The 19,906-nt window shown below is 35.0% G+C and overlaps 1 protein-coding gene across 1 annotated transcript in view; it reads right to left on the reverse strand.

Moving 5' to 3' along the window:
* TTN (titin) overlaps positions 1-19,906 on the reverse strand; it is a 270,276-nt gene that overhangs the window by 114,322 nt on the left and 136,048 nt on the right. The window contains exons 137-154 of the mRNA XM_053665080.1: positions 14,305-14,388; positions 14,122-14,205; positions 13,956-14,039; positions 12,028-12,111; positions 11,646-11,729; positions 11,481-11,564; positions 11,266-11,349; positions 11,086-11,169; positions 10,876-10,959; positions 10,668-10,742; positions 10,174-10,257; positions 9,628-9,717; positions 9,288-9,365; positions 5,737-5,853; positions 4,237-4,305; positions 1,936-2,016; positions 936-1,010; positions 239-325 (exon numbers count right to left, since the gene is read on the reverse strand). Coding sequence (XP_053521055.1) covers positions 239-325; positions 936-1,010; positions 1,936-2,016; positions 4,237-4,305; positions 5,737-5,853; positions 9,288-9,365; positions 9,628-9,717; positions 10,174-10,257; positions 10,668-10,742; positions 10,876-10,959; positions 11,086-11,169; positions 11,266-11,349; positions 11,481-11,564; positions 11,646-11,729; positions 12,028-12,111; positions 13,956-14,039; positions 14,122-14,205; positions 14,305-14,388 — 1,512 coding nt within the window. The remainder of the gene's footprint in view (positions 1-238; positions 326-935; positions 1,011-1,935; positions 2,017-4,236; positions 4,306-5,736; positions 5,854-9,287; positions 9,366-9,627; positions 9,718-10,173; positions 10,258-10,667; positions 10,743-10,875; positions 10,960-11,085; positions 11,170-11,265; positions 11,350-11,480; positions 11,565-11,645; positions 11,730-12,027; positions 12,112-13,955; positions 14,040-14,121; positions 14,206-14,304; positions 14,389-19,906) is intronic.

The following is a 19,906-nucleotide window of genomic DNA, read 5'->3' on the forward strand; positions in this document are numbered from 1 at the left end:
CTAATATTATAATTCATCTCACTGACCATAAATATATTTTTTCCTAGTATTTAAAACTTAGTAATTTATTTAACAAATGGGTGATCATTAACCAATTGTATGTGAGAGTGAAATGGTAATGACAATTAAGCTGACCGGATTAAGGTCACATGTTCAAATCAATGCCAGTATAATGATATTTTAAATGATGCATATTTGGTTTTTAGAAACAACTAAGAAAGTGCAAGTAGGTTTGTACCTTTTGCTGGTTCAGGAACTTTTCTTTCCACTTTTGTATCAGTAGCTGGAGGTGCTTCAACCTGATCAACAGCTTTTGGAGGTAGTTCTGGTGTTTCAGATAATAAGATTATTTTCTAGTGTTATTTATTTAGAAATTAACTGATATGAAATAATTAAATCAAAGTGTTTTTTTAAAAAGTCAATTGATAGGCTTCTTAAAAAACCTATATTCTATCAATTAATTTCTATGTTTTTTCTTGACTCTGTCTTAATTTTTCTTATCCTTATTCCATTCACTTCTCTCCTAACCCCATGAGCTACCCCTTTCCAAATACCTTTTATAATAAAAACCAATAAATAACCCTTTGATAGTAGGCTAATAATAATAGTAAACCCACTTAAAAGCCCCTAAATTTTATGGAACATTTTCTGACACTCTCTTGTGAAGTTATTTTGCAGCCAACCTGATTATTTTACAATCATTTCTACTGAAAAGAACCTAAGTGGCAAAGTAATAACAATGAAGTGCAGGAAAATACTTGAAAGGATTTGAAAATTACTATAAAAGTATTTCAACAGAAAGCAGGTATTGGAAAACATAGATGAAATATGAGGTTATATTTCTAATTAACTCCACCTATTTTTACTAGGTAAATCTTTTGTTAGATGTCCATTTGTTAAAAGATAATTTCACAAGTTGTTACTGAGATTCCTACCTGTAGGTTTTTTGATTTTTTCTAATTTTTTAGGTTCTACTTTAGGTTCTTCTTCTTCAGATCGCTTTCTCAGAACTTGAAAGACAAAAATGTTTATATGTAAAGCAAGACAAACAAGTGAAGATGTTGAATACATTTGACAAACACAAATAGTGTACAAAGCAAAGAAAATAACAACCATGCAACCTGACCTAGTGCACTGGGAAATTAGCATTTACACTAAAAATGTTGTTTTTAAAATTAAAGGTCGTTAATGTTAATTTAGAAGAGCACTCTGAGTTACTCGATGTCTACAGCAATAGTCTATTCAGAGACAAGTTTGTGGCAGTAATGACTCAAATACAAAATAAATGATTTGAGTAACAACAAATTCTAACCACAATTTGTGTTGTAATTTAATGAGTTTTTAAGCAAGTATAAAAGTTACTGAAATGGAGATATCTAAAGAAATGTAGCCTAGAGATCAGTAATTCCATGTGAAGAAAAAGTTAGAACTTGATTCTTCATTTGAATACCTTGCTTCCAATTTTTAATATGGTATTAGTATAAAATATTACAAAGATAAAACACAAGAAAGAAGTATTCAATATTTAAGAAATGTTTTTTTGTTAGTTGTGGTGATCCTGTGTCATACTTTAAAACTGAACACAGAATTTAGACTTAACTAGTTTGGTGTAATTTAGAGCATTTAGTAGGTTTAGTATATTTTACTACATAATTCTACCATGTAAATGACAGCTATGGTCATTGCTATGAGTTTAGAATAATATCAATTTAGTTATATCTATTAAGTAAATTTCAAAATACTGTGAACACAAAATTTCTGTCTTCTTGTAAGAAAGAGGCGGGGAAATTATAACTTTAATTTTTAATGCCACTACAAATAAATTTTGATAAATGGAATCTAATTAAAAGAAATCAAAGGACAGACACATTTTGTAAGCTTTCAAGTATGATTTTTGTACAGTTAAATCTAAACAATGGTTGAAAAATACTATACCGCTCTTGAGAACAACTTCTTCCTTCGGTTGAGGTTTAGGTTCAGGGAGTAATTTGCGAACTTTCTTTTCAGCTTCAGGCACTTGAAAGAATAGGATTTCAAATTTTGAAGTGAATTCATACAGAAACTAAACTGCAACAATAAATGTCTCTTTCAGAACTAGTTAACTATATACAGTGCATAAGCAATAATTTTTGTCACATGTAAATATCATAGTACTTAAAAGCAAAAATTATACTTCAAGTCATTTCCTCTGAAACACCTATATAACTTTGAGATGAAATTTGATTCCATTAACTGTAGGCAAATATATTAATCTTAAATGACTGTACAGAATATGTTGTTCTATATTAACTCTAAAAATCTTTCATCAAATACAAGGTTTTTGACAGCATCTTTGCCTCGATCTACAATTATAGATTGCCCAAACCACTGGTCTCTCCCTAACCACGGATTACTTCAGGATGATGCTGGTAGACATTAGTGTTATCATTCGGTCTTCTCCAATGATGAGAGAAGGAAGCCAAGGAATCTGACCTTGATGTTGGGAAAGGGCCATTATTTCATTCTATTAACAAAAGTATCTTTTCCAAAGGTTTCCTTTGTGAAATAATACTAACTTAAAATTATGGACCTCTACAATTTGAAAGCTGGTGTTGGAACTTATTTTTAATGAATAAGAAAATATTCTTGAATTTAGACTAAAAGAAACCCAAGACATTCTAAATTAATTCCTTCTTGCATCTTTAGTGAATGTCAAGCATGGTATATGCTGGTTTTATACAGAGCAGCCTGCTTATACTACTATAGCCCTAATGGACTGGCACAGAAGTAAAAAAAATATACTTCATAATCATTGAACCGTTTTCCCTCTCTACTGATGTTGATTAAAATTTAATTTAAAATATTACTTGCATCGTGTAACATTATAGTTGTTGACTCACATGCAATCTGAATTTCTTAGATATTTCTATAAAATTCCCCATTCAGTGCTTTAAACAAGACATGTGCAATTCATTAGTTTTTGCAATGTGATGAAGATAACCATGCCTGACTCTTACTTCAAAATTGAAATACACAAAAGGCAAATGTGTAACTATTTTATTTTAAATATTTTTTTCTCTCAACCATTTTAAGTAGAATTTCACAAACATCATTTTTTATTCATTGTAAATTGTGCTGGCCTTCAATACTATTATAGAGTTACCCATATTCTTAATGTAGAACTATTTTCACTGATTGAACTTGAAGAAACCATCGTGCACTTGATTACCATATGTTAGGATGACATAATATCCTTTGCTTATATAAGGGACACAGTGAAAATATATCAGCATATTTCTTTTCTGTATTATTTTATTTTTAAGATCTTACTAACATTTAAGAACCAGGTGTAGAACATACCATTTAGCTATTTTAAAGACAACATATATTATCTCATGTCATTTTAATGTTGATAAGTGGCTTTGTAATAATCCTTTAATTATGCTGGTACCCAACATTATTTTATAATCTTGATTTTATAAGTCTGGAAATGCATATTCACATTGGTGATTTTCCAAAATTTCAGAGTGAATCAAGAGCAGATACAATTTCTGTGTCTGGCTATGTTTACTTAAATAAAAAATTGCTCCCTACTGTACTTACTAGAAAAATTAAGAACTTTATTTTAAATAGATGTTTTCTAGACTTTTATGATTTATTGATCTTTCTTTAGGATCTAACTTTAGATAGGAAAAATTATTATTCAAAGGGAAATTTTGGAAAATGACCTGCAGTGATAATGAAATCTTTCTAAAATGTGAGATCTGTAAACCTGAACGAATGTCTTGGGGTCACGGAGAAGAAAGTGACAAGACAACCATAAGAAAATCCCTATGAATCATCTTAATGGATAGAAGGAGGACATGAATTATATTTAGTAATTAATACTGGCTTACATACTGCTGTTCTGGTGCAATTCCAAAACTTTCCATTACTAGCTCCCAGCACTTTAACCCAAGATGTATTTGTTACTAGTATCAGCTAACCAGCAAAATTTCATAAAGAATTGCAAGAAGACATAAGTCAATGAGACAAAGATAAGCAATATCTACCCATATAATGTATGAAATTTATGAGAGACAAAGGAAGCAACACTCATGAGCCAGAACCATAAAATGTACAAAAACACAAGAAATACTTAAGGCAACTGTGATTATTTAAAAAATAATTTGAAAAGAGAACATTCTAGAAGGCAGAAAGAGCAAAGATTCAGACGAAGAAATACTGCATATGAATGCACTTTCAAGACCGAAATACCTTTCAGAGGTTTCAGCTCCACTTTTTCTGGAACCTCGGGTTTTTCAGGAACTTTCTTCTTTGTAACAGCTTTAAAGAATATGATTTTGCTTTTATTATTTGTATATTTAAACTAGAATGAAGCAAACTATTAAATGCTTGCTTTGAGAATCAAAACCAAGCTTTGCTTACAACCAGAAAGCATCAATGCAGCCAAGAACAGCCACCACAGAGCACATAAGACACATTCCAACCATGAAAACAGATTTCAGTTTTACTCCAATTAAATTAAAGTCTGTCTGAGAAGCAAGATAATTTTTATTTTGCAGGAAAAAGAAATTATCCGGACAGTGGGGAGAAAGGTTTTCAGGAACTACTATAAAGGACACATGGACAAAACCAAGGAGGAGGGTGGAAGCAAGGGAGGGAAGTGGGTTTGGAGGGGGTGGGGAGAAAATACACACAACTGTAATTGAACAATAAAATAAATTTAAAAATTATCCTTTGAGTATAAATTTTACATCAAGAAAAATGTACTGTGTGTTCTTATGGAGTATTGGTTGACACATGGGTACTCTCTTAAGGAGTGTCTGCTTTTTCCATGTCTGACTTAATGTATTGGAGATTCCCCCTACCAGACAAGAGGGTTGTGGAAGGGCAAGAATCAATAGAAATAAAGTTTTTTGCTGGAAGATTCTGGCTTTGTATGTGTAAATGGAGAAAGTGTTCATCTCAGATTATATGTAGATAATATTAGATTGTGAAATCTAATGACACCACAAATATTTTATTAAAATAAAAAGAATAACACGCTTCTTCCAGTTTATTTTACATTTTAAAGATGTTGCTAAAAATGAAGAATACTGCATCAATTCAAAGAAAAGTTTAAATGCAAAAAGAATGAAAGGAAGTTTAACAAAGGAAAGAGATGCTGGACATCACATGCATCCGTCATTACTCTGGCTCTGCTGAGGACAACCACAGAGCATAATGGGCCTTTGTTAAGTGGGAAAAGAAAAGTGGGGGGCAATGACGGGTCACTTATATGCTCTCCTCCCTTGGTCTATGAGCACATATCAGCCATTGGATGCCACAAATATATTGCTTCTAGCATACTTGAAAGCATATGACATTACTTAAGAACAGCTTTGGCTTTTTATACATTTGTTACTGCAATATTAAAAACATCTTGCAAACTTTTCTTGTATATTTCACATGCATAAGATCCCACAGATATGCAGAGCAATCAGGCTTTCAAGTCAGAAACTCTTTCTCCACATTCTGCATAAAAAAGTTAGTTGGGCAGATGTCTAGGATGAAGCTAACAAAAAGGTACTTTCTGACATTTGCGGCAGCAGGCACGGCCTGACAAGGCGCCCGGAGCAGCATAAACGCAGGTCTCTAATGCAATTCCCATAGCTTGATCATGTCTGAAAGCACACACTTTTAAAAGTTCTTGCAAGCACCATTTCAGATGACTGGATAACAGGTTAATAAAACTTTGGAAAAGGCATTTTGTACCTTTAAGTTGGAACACTTTCTCCTTCACGTCTTCCTTAGGTGGAGCAGGTGGAGGAGCTGGGGGCTTTGGTTTGAATTTTGGCTTTTCAATAATCTTTTCAGGTTCAGGTTCAGGTTCTTAAAAGAGTATTTCAGGAGCATTAGTATATGCATATATTAATTAGTGTGAATATACATAGTATATTCAGTAGAAATGAAAAAAATATGAAGTAAATGTTTGCTTTTTTAGATACATAATATTAGTGTCCAACATAAAACACAAAACAGCATCCAACATAAAACATAAAAATATCAACATGGTAACACCAATGATGAGAAATATAGCAAATGCATCAACAAAAACAACAAAGGAAGCTTCCATATAAGCCACATTGACATAAGATGAATGGTACAAATTACATGGATACATAAGAATCAGATGCACGTTTAAGACAGTAAATCTTACATACAGATTCAGAGACTACTATTCAAGCAGAACACAAAATACATGTATGTGAAGAGGAAGATATGATGATGAAGATTTAAGTCCAATTAACTGAATACCTTGAACTGGTATTTCTTCTGGCTGTGGTTCAGGTTCAGGTGCTTCAGGCTCAATATACTTTTCAATTTCACGTTCTTTAAAGAATGTTGACAGGGGATGTGAGATTGCAATGTAAAGTTCTTCACAAAGACCCACACAAATTTCACATAGATGTAAAGATAACAGTCCCAAAGATGAAAATACAAACTTGTTTATAGGGGAAAAGGAGACAAGATTTGTATTTTCTTATACTTGAAATTTTTGTTCTCCTGTTTTCAATGTATGTTGATGGCAAATGAGGCGACTTTTAGAATTTGATATTGTGTTAGCATCTGAGGAGCCAATGCAATGAATTCTTCCAGTTTTACCTCAGTAGAGTGTATCTTTTGGAATTTATATTTATCACCAAGAATAACCAAATTAACAACTCAAATTCTACTTTGAAAAAAATATAAGTATTTGGAAAATGAAATATGCTGGAGTGCTTTCATATAGAATGTCAGGAAGGAATTTCACACTACGAATGCTTTTGTACTCCTTACAGAAGTTTTCAAGAGGTTAAAAAAATTTATATTTTAGTATATATACCTTCCACAGGGGGAGTCACTTTTCTACCAATTGTTATGGATGCTTTTTCTTCATATATGACTTCCTCAGGAGACTCTTCAACTTAAAAAACACAGTATTTTATTTTAGATGGCATTCAAAATACTGCAACTCCTAAGTTGCAACATATCAACTTTGTTATACTCTAATATATTCTTCAAATGACCCCAAAATATCAATAACTTCACTACTTAAGACAGGCAACAGATTAGTACATCAGACCCATCTACAACCAAAGCATGATGATGAAAACAATTGCCATCTTTCCAAGATGTATAGAGAAGCCATGTACCTTGGACAGGTGGAGCTTCTGGCTCTTCAGGGAGAGGAACAAACACTTTCTTTTCTGGGATGACTTCCTTGGGCACTGCAGGCACTTTAAAGATATTGATTTTTGTTTTTACTACTAAGAATTTAGAAGAATTCACAAGATTCTTTGATGAGTAGGCAAAGAATACAGAGGGATGTACTTCATCTTACAAGACTTCATGGGGAAAATAGTTCTGGAGCATGGCACCCTTCTGGACACCCTAATTTTATAAATGCGTTTTCTCAGCCTTCTTTATTTGCTTCTTTTCTTCTGTGTACTCTTACATATAGGTGTTCTCCGCTGGTCTAACTTTGATCCTTTTTAAAAATTGGCTTGACTTTCTTTGAACAATCACTCCTGAACTCTCAATTCATATTTCCATGTGGATGACTTCTAGATCTACATCTTTATACTTGATCTTTTTCCTAAGCTCCCTACTTGAAAAGTGAAAAATATATTCACTATCTTATTTCTAATACCAGTTCAGGGGCCCCATGAACCATCTTCATGGTCATCGATCTTCAACCCTTACATTCACTTGGGCTCCATTTCCCTAATTGTTTTGAAAATAGATACCAACTCAATTTTCCTCCTCCTTAAATTCAATCTCCTTTTTCCATTTCTGCCACCACTAATCTTGTGCCACTTTTAATGACCTTAAATAACTGCAATGGCTGTTTACTACTTTTCCATCTTCCAATAGCTTGATGCCAGTATGTATGTGAAGCACAACTCTTATTAATTTATACATCTGCTTCAAAACCTTTCAAGCTTCCTTCTGCTCACAGAATAAAGTGTACACCTTATGCTGGTATTCAAAGAACTCCAAAATATGGTATGGCCCTTATCTTTATATCCACCTTTATCTTTCAAACAATCCATACTCAAATTATACGTGCTTATTTGATAGTCCTTGAACTTCCTAGACTATATTCTACCTCAGGGCCTCTTGATATAATATTCCCTTTGCCTTGAATGCCATTTCCTCAATTGCTACATGTAAAAATCCAACAAAACTTAAAATTATAAATACTTTTTTCTATACAGCTTTTCCTTATGCCCCTGCCTAAAGTTGATCTTCCTTAGCTCTGTGTTCCTGTAGCCATTTATACTCATTTTGTAGGTTCACTCACTTCCTATCTTGTACTGGAGGTATGCTGTACTTTCTTCTCATCAGATTTAAATTGCTTGAAGACTGGATCAGATCTTATCTTTTCTAATAGTGTCTTGTTAATGGTAGAAATTCAACAAAATATGCTGAATCAAGCTATTCTACGCATCAAGTGGGAGGAGATCATTTTCTGCCACATATAACCATGTCATGGTACAACTGACTCTAGTCTTCATTCATTTTTTTCTCCTGCTTGTTTGCCTCATTTTGTCTTTGCCTTCATTATTTTCTTCATTTTACTGTGAAATGTGGTCTTGCATAAGCTTATGCTATGATATTTTTTCCCTAAGAACCATTATTACAAAGCTCAAACAGTGTTCAGAGAGATATTTTTCTTCATACTAGGTACCTTTTTCTGGAGAAACTTCTCGTTTTTTGGTAACAGGCACAGGTTCTTTCTTTACTGGAACAAGTTTCTTGGGCATCTCAGGCACTTTGAAGATATTAGTTTTATTTCAAAAAGAGTATTTAAAGACATTTAAAAGTGTTAAGGATAAATAATCTATAATTAATGACAACAAAGTAGCATTAAATTAATGAAAACAAAATAAGGACATTTTTGTCCCTAGTTATGTAATAATGAGGATGAGTTACTGGATTCCTCTTTAAGACATCAGAATACTGTTTTAAGAAACTATGATGTCAATGATGACATGAATACCTTTAGCTTCTGGTAGTTCTGGCTTCTTAATAGTTGGGACTTTCTTCGGTGGCACAACTTTCTTTGTCATCGCTGGTACTTTAAAGATATTAGTAGCATTTAATAATATAAAATTGCAAGATGCAATATACACACATTAATTGGACAAGTCTGTTCAACAGTATCACATATGGGTAAGAGTTAGACATATAATACAACACAACATAGAATAAGGAAAAGTGTCAAATTTTAGACATTATACAGAAATAAAGTAAATATTGATTTACTTTATTATAAGTACCTTTAGGAGGTGGAGCTTCTGGTTTTTTGATGATAGGAACTTTCTTCTCTGGAACAATCTTCTTGGGCTCTTCAGGCACTTGAAGGATAGAAATTTCTTTTAGAGTCAGATGATTACAATGAAAAACTTACTACTAATGAATGAAATAAAAATTGCATCTATTTCTTATGTGCATTGTAAAATTCCGTAGGATCAAAGTTTTATGTGCAAACTTTTGTTCTTGCCAATGAAGTGAAATTCAAGTAAGGAGAGGGAAGACGGACATTTTACCTTAAGGAAGATATATAACATCATAAAAACCAAATGATGCATTTCCCATACAGTGGATCCTGCCTTGTACCTGCCGGCGGTGGGGCTTCTGGTTCCTCTTCTTCCACAGTAGGCACTGGTGCTTCCTCCTCAGGAGCTATTTCCTTGGGTTCTTCATATACTTTAAAGACACAGTTAATTTTAATTCAACATGTGAAATGATGTTCTAAAACGCACAAAATGCTGAACATCATGAATGGTAATCTTTGATTTCCTTCCTTGTTTCAATTAATCTCTTATTTGGTAGGATTAAATCTATCTTATTTTCACTGACTTCTGTTTCTATTGATTGGAATGCTTGGAAAGCCTTTTGGTGTTTGATCTCTTTCATAGTCATTAGTTCTCTTGTCCTGTGTACTTTAGAGAGCTTTGTTTAATGCAAATTACAATGCCTTAGATGCTGCTGACTGGTCATTCATAATAGAGATTTCGGATTGGAGCTAATTAAGAATGATGAAGTAAGACGAACAATTAAAGGACAGAAAATGAACAAAGGTACTAAATTAGGGGGGGAAAGAAACAAGATTTAAATTAGAAATAGCACACGTGGCAAACTCATTTGTGGTCTCACATATACCTTCTGGAGGAGGAGACTCCACTTTCCTGGGAACAGGAACTGCTGGTTTCTCTTCCAAGACAGGTTTCTTTGGAACTTCTGGCACTTGAAAGATATTAGTTAGTTTTACTGATAGGTAATTGAAAGGACATGAAACTTATACCACATCCAGTTCACATCTACTTCAAATAACAGGGACAGATCCAAGAACAAAATTCACAATAATGTCAATGATCTGTTCTTGGAACTACACAGAAGGAAGGAAAATGTGGCCTATGAATAGTAACAAAACTGCATTAGAAAACTCTTCCAACACTCATAATAGGTGTATTAGTTTTTTTTCTAAAAAAAAAAAATCAATGATGTTATTTAAAAATTTAAACCCTAAACATTCAGAATAACAGGTGTGTAGTTGTGAACATAAAATATTTGACAAACAAAAAGGTTTCCTATGATAAGTGACTTTTGAGGCCAAGATTGAGCACTTTCTGCAGAATCTCATTAGTGACATGTACCTTTAGCTGGTGGGACTTCCGGCTTTTGGGGGACAGCTACTTTCTTTTCTGGAACTTCTTTTGGAACTTCTGGCACTTTAAAGATATTAGTATTTTAACATTATGAAGAATAGCTAGTAAACATTTATCACATTTACACAGAAGAAAACATTTTTTAAGAGTTGGAGGCTGTATCCACCTCCCTCAGATGGTGGACCACTACATGTACCTTTGGCAGGTGGGACTTCCGGTTTCTTGAGAACCACTGGAGGCACTTTCTTTTCAGGAACAACTTCCTTAGGCACTTTGGGCACTTCAAAAGATATTAGTAGTTTTTAGCTCATAGGTTCAATGAAGTATGGAAATCATTGAGTCAAGCAGTAAAGCATAACATATTAAACACAGTTTTCTGTAGGAAGTTAGTGGCAGTGAAATATACCTTTCATGGTTGGTGGTTCAGGTTTTTTGGCAATGACTGCAGGTGGTTTCTTTTCTGGCACAGGTTTCTTAGGTGGCACAGTCACTAAAGATTTTAGAATTTATGTGTTAGAATGAGTGGACATGAATGAGCGAGAAGGGGGAAGTGTTGGCTCAGGCGGCCTAGCCGCTGGCTCTGTACCTTTTGGAGGAGCCTCGGGCTCTGGCTCTTCCACCACTTCAGCTGGGGGCTCTTCAGAGACAAGTTCTTCGGGTTCCTCAAACACTTTAAAGACACAAGCTCATTTTACCACCAGAACTGACTGAAGTATCTGAAATCTTTTGCAAAAAGGTGTTTATAACACTAAGAAGAGTTTTTCTTTTTAAAAACATTGGTTGGCAGAGTTTCATTATTACCTTCAGGGGGAGGACTTTCCGGTTTGGGAGGAATGGCTTCAGGCACCTTCTTTTCTGGGACAGCTGCCTTGGGCACCTCAGGTACTTTAAAGATATTAGTATTTGGAAGGTTAGACAGAGTACAGACAAACAGACAGTATCAAACAGTGGCACGGGGGTGGCTACCTTTGGCTGGTGGGACTTCTGGCTTTTTAGGAGGTGCCAAAGGCACTTTCTTTTCAGGGATAACTTCTTGGGGAGCCTCAGGCACTTAAAAGATATTAGTAAAATCACATTTAGGAGATCTGAAGACCACTGGAACAACATATTTTTAAGAGCGAAAGAGTCCTAAGGTCCTTGACAAATACCTGTAGCGGGTGGGACTTCTGGCTTTTTAGGAGGCATCACAGGTACTTTCTTTTCAGGGACAATCTTTTTAGGAGCCTCAGGCACTTAAAAGATTTTAGTAAAATTACAATCAGGAGTTATGAGACTGCTAGAAGAAAATATTTTCAAGAGTAGCAGAGTAATATAGCTTCTTAAGCCTAAGGTGAGTAGTGATAAGTACCTGTAACAGGTGGGACTTCTGGCTTTTTAGGAGGCAAAACTGGTGCTTTCTTTTCAGGGACAACTTCTTTAGGAGCCTCGGGAACTTAAAAGATATTAGTAAAATTACAGTCAGGAATTCTGAGGACTGCTGGAACAAAGTATTTTAGGAGCTGATGAGTTACATTTCCTTAAACCTAAGATCCATGACAGATACCTGGGACAGGTGGGACTTCTGGCCTTTTAGGAGGCATCGAAGGCACTTTCTCTTCAGGGACAACTTCTTGGGGAGCCTCAGGCACTTAAAAGATATTAGTAAAATTACAATCAGGAGGTATGCAACCACTGGAAGGAAAACTTTCCAAGAGCAGAAGAGTTATGTCTTTCAAGCCTACGATCAGTGACAGATACCTGCAGCAGGTGGGACGTCTGGCTTTTTAGGAGGCACCATGGGCACTTTCTTCTCAGGAATGACCTCTTTGGGAGGCTCAGACACTTAAAAGATATTAGTAAAATCGCACTTAGTACTTATAAAACTGCTGAAATAAAGTATTTTCAAGGTTGGAAGAGTTATATCTTCTTAGGTCTAAGATGAGTGACAAGAAGGACTCGTAACAGGTGGGGCATCTGGAAAGTAAGGAGGCACCACTGGTGCTTTCTTTACAGGGACAATTTTTTGAGGGACACTTAAAAGATATTAGTAGTTTTACACTTAGGTTAATGAGGTCAGTGGACTAAGAATATTTCCAAGAGCGAAGAGTTTTTTTCGTTGTTGTTTTTTCCTGTTGAACACAGACAGGGTGAAAAGTACCTGAAACTGGTGTGGCTTCTGACTTTTTGGGTGGTGCCTTGGGAACCTTCTTTTCTGGGACAGCTTCTTGAGGAACTTCAGGCACTTGAAAGATATTAGTAGTTTTACACTTAAGTTAATGAAGAACAGGGACTACAGCTGCTTTGAATAGCAGGAGAGCGTTCTCTGGCCGAGTGAGGTCTGGGCTAACGCATACCTAGGACAGACGGAGCTTCTGGCTTTTTGGGTGGTGCCTTGGGAGCTTTCTTTTCCGGGACAACTTGCTGGGGAGCTTCAGGCACTTAAAAGACATTAGTAGTTTTACACTTAAGTTAATGAAGAACAATGGCCTAAAATTATCCTCAAGAACAGAAGAGATATTTCTTCTGCAAAACGAAGTCAGGGCTGACATATACCTGTGACTGGCGTGGCTTCTGGTTTTTTCAACGGTGCCTTGGGAATCATCTTTTCTGGGGCAACTTCTTGAGCAGCTTCAGGAACTTGAAAGATATTAGTATTTTTAGGATTGATGAATAGAGAAGGCATACACTATCATAACTGTGAAGAGTATAAGAGCGTCTTTTCCTCTCACCAGAGCAGAGGGAATAAATACCTTTAGCAGGTGGGGCTTCTGGCTTTTGGGGCACAGTCACAGACACTTTCTTTTCAGGTACAACTTCTTTAGGAGCTTCAGGAACTTTGAAGATATTAGTATGTGTTAGTTAGGAACTATAAACAGGGGGGACACTGGCAAAGTATTCACTCAAGTAATACAATTTGTGAGGCTGGAGGACACTTCTGTGCGTGCCCTCCGACCCAGCCCCCTGAAGAGGGAGACCCACAGAGCAGAAGGATAAATACCTTTAGCAGGTGGAGCTTCTGGCTCTTTGCGGGGAGCCACAGGCACTTTCTTCTCAGGGACGGCTTCCTTCGGTGGCGGCACCTCGGGCACTTAAAAGACATTGGTAATTTGTGTTAAGAAAAAGTGAAAATAATTGATGGCTATAATATGTAAGCATACACCGAGATACTTTGAAAAATGTCTGCTTTTTTTCCCCTTTAGAATTTTATCACTTTTATGGAGTAGGATTTGGATATATAACTCCCTAGTGAAAATAGTAGTTCTTTTTCTCCCTGGATATATATAACTTTGACATTACCTTCCGGGGAAGGACTTTCCGGTTTGGGAGGAATGGCTTCAGGCACCTTCTTTTCTGGGACAGCTGCCTTGGGCACCTCAGGTGCTTTAAAGATATTAGTATTTGGAAGGTTAGACAGAGTACAGACAAACAGACAGTATCAAACAGTGGGCACGGGGGTGGCTACCTTTGGCTGGTGGGACTTCTGGCTTTTTAGGAGGTGCCAAAGGCACTTTCTTTTCAGGGATAACTTCTTGGGGAGCCTCAGGCACTTAAAAGATATTAGTAAAATCACATTTAGGAGATCTGAAGACCACTGGAACAACATATTTTTAAGAGCGAAAGAGTCCTAAAGGTCCTTGACAAATACCTGTAGCGGGTGGGACTTCTGGCTTTTTAGGAGGCATCACAGGTACTTTCTTTTCAGGGACAATCTTTTTAGGAGCCTCGGGCACTTAAAAGATATTAGTAAAATTACAATCAGAAGTTATGAGACCACTGGAACAAAGTATTTTAAGGAGAAGATAAGTTACATGTTCTTAAACCTAAATCCTTGACAGATACCTGGAACAGGTGGGACTTCTGGCTTTTTAGGAGGCACCAAAGTCACTTTCTTTTCAGGGACAACTTCTTTGGGAGCTTCAAGCACTTGGAAGATATTAGTAAATTTACATTTGAGTTACCAAGACCAATGCAGACACAGACAGAAATTACATTCACACATCAAGGGAACTTTCCAGGCTAGCAAGGCAGTTCTTTCCATTGCCCTCCCTATCCCACCGTGAAGAAAGGTCAGGGATGTACCTTTGACAAGTACAACTTCAGGCTTTTGTGAAGGGTGCACTTTCTCCTCTGGGACAACCTCTTTGGGAGCCTCAGGCACTTTAAAGATATTAATGTTTTTACATTTAGGGGTTATAGGAATTAGTGGAAACAGGAAACACATTTCTACAGGAAAATGTAACTTTCCAAATCTTTAAGCTTCCAGCAGCATATACCTTCATCACGAGGGCCTTCAGGCTTTTTATGAGGAAACTCATGCGCTTTCTTTTCAGGGAGAATTTCTTGAGGTGCTTCAGGCACTTTAAGAAATTAGTATATTAACATTTAGTGTGGATCATTTATGAAGATCACTAGGAACAGGCAGAGATTTTCAGAACTACAAGAGCTACTGCTTCTAGAGTTTGAGGGCATGGTAACTTGTACCTTGAACAGATGGAGATGCTCTTTTTTTGGAAGGAACTCTCTTTGCAGAAACAACTTCTTGAGGAGCTTCAGTCACTTTAAAGATATTAGTATTTTACATTCGAAAGTTAAAATGATTAATAAAGAACACCACAATAAGCCAGCAAACACAGTTTTCTAGAAGTCTCTTCTCTCCTTCTCTATTCTCTGCTTGCCCCACCCAACACCTAAGTCTAATGGGTTAGTGGGATCCTGGAGAAGAGAACTCACCCTTCTCCAGCAACTAGCTGAGTCTCTATGACCTGTAGACCCTCCTTATGAAATATTTGTTGAAGGAGTACTTTTAACTGGAGGGTTTTCTCTTTTTGATAAATACAACCACAAATACTTTCTTTTCTGAGGATGCTTTAAAGAGATTAGTATGTTTAGGAGTTATGGAGAATATTAGAAATGCATAATTTTAAGAGCAGAGGACAGACAATTTCTTCTTCAGGATCAGTGCAGAAATGACATATACCTTCCCTAGGCAGAGGCTCTGGCTCTTCAGGAACATCCTCATATACTTGCGTATCAGGAGTCACTTCTTTCACAGCTTCTGGTGCTTTGAAGATATTAGTATTATACTTAGAGATTAAGGGATCAGTGGAGACATTAGTCACATTAACTGAATCAAAGAGATTTTTATGGCTACCAGGGTACTTCCTTCAAGAACTAGATGAGGGATAAAGTATTGAGGAAAGGAATCATGTCTTATTTGTCTTTGCTTATTATTCCCCAGCTCACTAGCACCATGCATATAATAGGCACTTTATGAAATGAATGGAGAAGAGTTATAGAATGAATGATACCTTTAGTGGAAGGTATTTCAATTTCAGGGGGAACAGCCATGAGTGTTTCCTTTACAGGGACAACTTCTGGAGGAGATTCAGGCACTTTAAAGAGATTAATTCATTGTACTTCAGAGTGATGAAGAGCAATGAAGAGTTTCGCTCATAACTCCACCTACAGGAATGCTCCAAGCTAGCAGACCTCCCTGCTGCTCGAATCTGATTCTTTGGTGATATTAACAATTTAAATATTTGATTATCAGGAGCTGTTTTTTTGGTTACCTCAGGCACTATCAATATTAGTACTCTTATTTCTTGGAATGATAGATGTATCAAAAATTAGATCATAGAAAAGTAGCTTCAAGTGAAAAAAAACTTTTAAATTAATTAATAATGTATCTTTAGCTTTGGTTTGAAGAGAGCAAAATAGCTTCTGTCTTATCTGGATTGGCTTCATTTTGTTGCCTCACCTTAAGCACTTTCACAAGCTGTTTCTCAAGTACAGCAGAGAGGATAACAACTCAGTGACTCTGGACTGAGAAAACAATGTCAAAGTGTTTAAACAGTCTTAAAATTACCAAAATTGTTACCCTGGATGTTTAAAAATATCTCATGTTTTGACTTACCTAAACTATTCAAAATGGAAAAATATAGGACTCTTTAAAAGTAAAAGACAATGAGAGGAGCTACTATGTATTCAGAGCAGAATTCCAGCTTTAACTGGTTTTGGGTTTAACTGTTTTGGTTTTGGAAGACTCTCAGGTGGAGATAACAAAACTGATAGAATAGCTCCACATTAAGTTTCATATTTTTTCTTTAAGTAATTGGTTGTCTGAAAATATTTCTCTAATATTTAAGTTTTATGGGAAATAAATTATTTCAAATTTATATGCTTTTTTTGAGTAATAAGTTTATCTCACTAGAAAAGCAATTCCAACAGGCAGTTATAGTAGGTTCTGGAGTTTCAGCCCCATGGAGGGTTGAATTATTGACTTCCATAGCCCAACACCTCTGTCATTTGATGATGCTGATTTCTACATTAAAGCAGGCATGTTGAGCTAATTCAATCTAGTTTTGAGCATACAAATGTTATAAGTGGTCTCATGTAGATTTTTTTCTAGCTATTCTGATTTTTATTTTTTATGGACACAGTAATGGCTGTTTCCTATTGAAGAACCTGTCTGGATTACATCTGCTCATTACATTTATATGTATTTTCCCTGGAGACTGAAAAGGCAAATTTGTAGCCCAACCAACTCCCGTTTATATAAGTCAAAGACATTCCCCCTATTTTTTCCTCTTAAATGACTCATGGGGACGTGTATATACCCAATCAAACCTCTGCTCTGGGGGAACCATGTCTCTGAAATGACTTCCTTGGCAGTGTCGGGGGCTTTCCAGATATTAGTATTTCTACATGTGTTAAGTACAGCTATAATCGAGAGATGAGAAAGTCGACTTTCTTCTGGCTTGTACCTTTTGGTGATGGTGTCTTTCTTCTCCTAGCAGCAGAAGCTGGCCTCTCTGGAATACTTGCTTCATAGATTTCCATCTCTTTAAAGATATTAGTAGGTTTTAGTTGAGAAAAGACAAAGACATGAAGACATGACATACTAAGAAAGGGATATTAACAGAGGTTGTAACTTCAAATTCAAATGTTAACTTTTGTTCAAACAGTTTATCTTTGTACATTGATTGGGGCTGTTTGGCAGGAACATCATAGTTCTTCATATTGGGTGTATTAGCTAAGTGCTCTAAAAATATTAGTCTCTTAGCATTAGAGGCTATGAGAATCTACACAAAACATTAAAATTATTTTGTAGACTGAAGAAGAGCTTGCTTATTTAGATTTTCATAACTAAGCTTTATACCTTCATTTGGAAGATACTCTGAAATTTTGGGTGTTCCCCTCAGGTAACTCTACCACTGGGAAAACTTCCCTGGTTATATCAGGTTCCTTAAATATATTAGTAGAATTAAACTTAGAACTTATAAAAATAGTGAATTATACAGCATGCAGTTTTTGAGTCTTGAAGCCAAAGATATTCATCCAAGTTCAACGTTGTTGAAATATACCTTTAGTTGCTGGTGTCTCTCTCTTTTTAGGAATAGTCACATATATTTTATCCTCTGGAACAACTTTCTTGGGTAGTTCAGGCACTTAAAAGATATGAGTATAGTTACATTTATAAATAGTGAAGTAAATATTGAGATTTAAAATGAGCCATAAATAAATAGTCTTCAGAGTGGGTCTTTAGTATTATATACCTTTTGCTAGTTTGGTTTTTGTCTTTTGAGGATGAGTCACAAGTACTTTTTCTTCTAGAATTGATTCCTCAGTTTCTTCATAAACTTCAAAGATATTAGTATTTATACAATTAGTTTCATTTCAAAGGGGATGAAGAACAGTATTAAGAAAAACAAAACACACAGTCATCACTCAAATTACCAGTAACACTTAGACAAAAACTAGAGAAAATAACACATTAGCTGTGAAAAAGCCTCATTTCCATTTTTATGACTTAAGACTCAGCATCTCTTTATAAACATGATGATAAAATTGAGGAGTTCATTAGCAAGGGAACATATAATCATCCTGCTTTTCTCTTTAGATATTTACTGGTAAAATTTTTCCTGTGGCTTTTAGTTTTTATAGATTTGTTCATAAAGAACAGGATCAATGTTGAGTTACACAAAGAGAATTCTTCTATATTTAACCTACTGAAAATTCATGTAAGCTTTTTCTTTCTCAATAACCTAGTTATCTATATTTTTAAACAACATCTAGTTTATGGTTTCATAGTTTAATGTTAATGTGAAAATTAGTAATATGAAAATCTTTTATGAAGTAAAATAAAAAAAATTAAACATTTTAAAAATAAGGCAAATGAAGGAAATAAAGATTCCTCCAGCTTTTAGAAAGGAAGAGTGGATAATAAATAACCAAACTCAAGGGTAGAAAAGGTATTCAAAGGAGAGAGTCAGGATATATTTTTATCCCAATCTGGAATTACAGGGTGATCAAAAATTGGGTTGAAACAGAAAATATTTTAGATTAAAATGAATGAAAGAATATTTTGACTACTCGCATTTTACTGCTCAGATAATTGAATAGTATTATATTTAAAATGTTGCAATTGAAGTAATAAAAATATTGATTTCATTTTACTCCTCAAATTATTTAATTATAATTTTGCATTAAAACTAATATGAAAAATGGCTTGAGATTCTTCTGGGGTTTTAATGACTGTGTAAACCTATAGCCATTTGAACAATATTGCCAAAATGTTTCTAGAAATTTTTTGAAGAGTAAAAACACAATGATAGTGGAGCATTTTGATTCTATATAATCCAATTAAAATATTATTGTGAAGTTAGTTACCTCATAGTCTGGGAAAATAAATTGTTTCAAAGCAGCAGACATTTGCACACATAACAAATTAATAAGACGGGACAAGAGATTCAACAAGACAAATGACTTTTCTAAACTTGGACAATGTTATACAACTATATATTTTAAATTGGTAAGGAAATATCTTTGAAGCTAATAGCCATTCAAATCATTTAATTTTAGCCAGATATTTCTGGCATGTTGGGGTTTTACAAGATATTAGTGTATTTACTTTTAAAAGCTATGAAGACAAACACAAATGAAACCAAAAAGAGCAACAGATTTTTCTACACTCACTGTCCATCGATGTGTCTTCAGAAAGAACTGTGGGTGATTTTTCTTCCAGAATAGTTCTCTTAGGCACCTCAGGAACTTTAAAGATATTAGTATATTAATTGTTATGTATGACAACATAAGATATTAAGAATATGAAGAAATAGAATACACAGATTTAACTGCACATGCATTCACTTTAAACCGTGAGTAACTAAACAGAGTTATTTCATGTTGTGATTAGTGCCAGTATGTACCTTTAGCTGGTGGTATTTCAGGCTTTTTAGGAACAGCTT

The sequence above is a fragment of the Artibeus jamaicensis genome, unplaced genomic scaffold (genome assembly GCF_021234435.1).
Source record: "Artibeus jamaicensis isolate MK-2021 breed Jamaican fruit bat unplaced genomic scaffold, CSHL_Jam_final contig_391, whole genome shotgun sequence".
Lineage (NCBI taxonomy): Eukaryota > Metazoa > Chordata > Mammalia > Chiroptera > Phyllostomidae > Artibeus > Artibeus jamaicensis.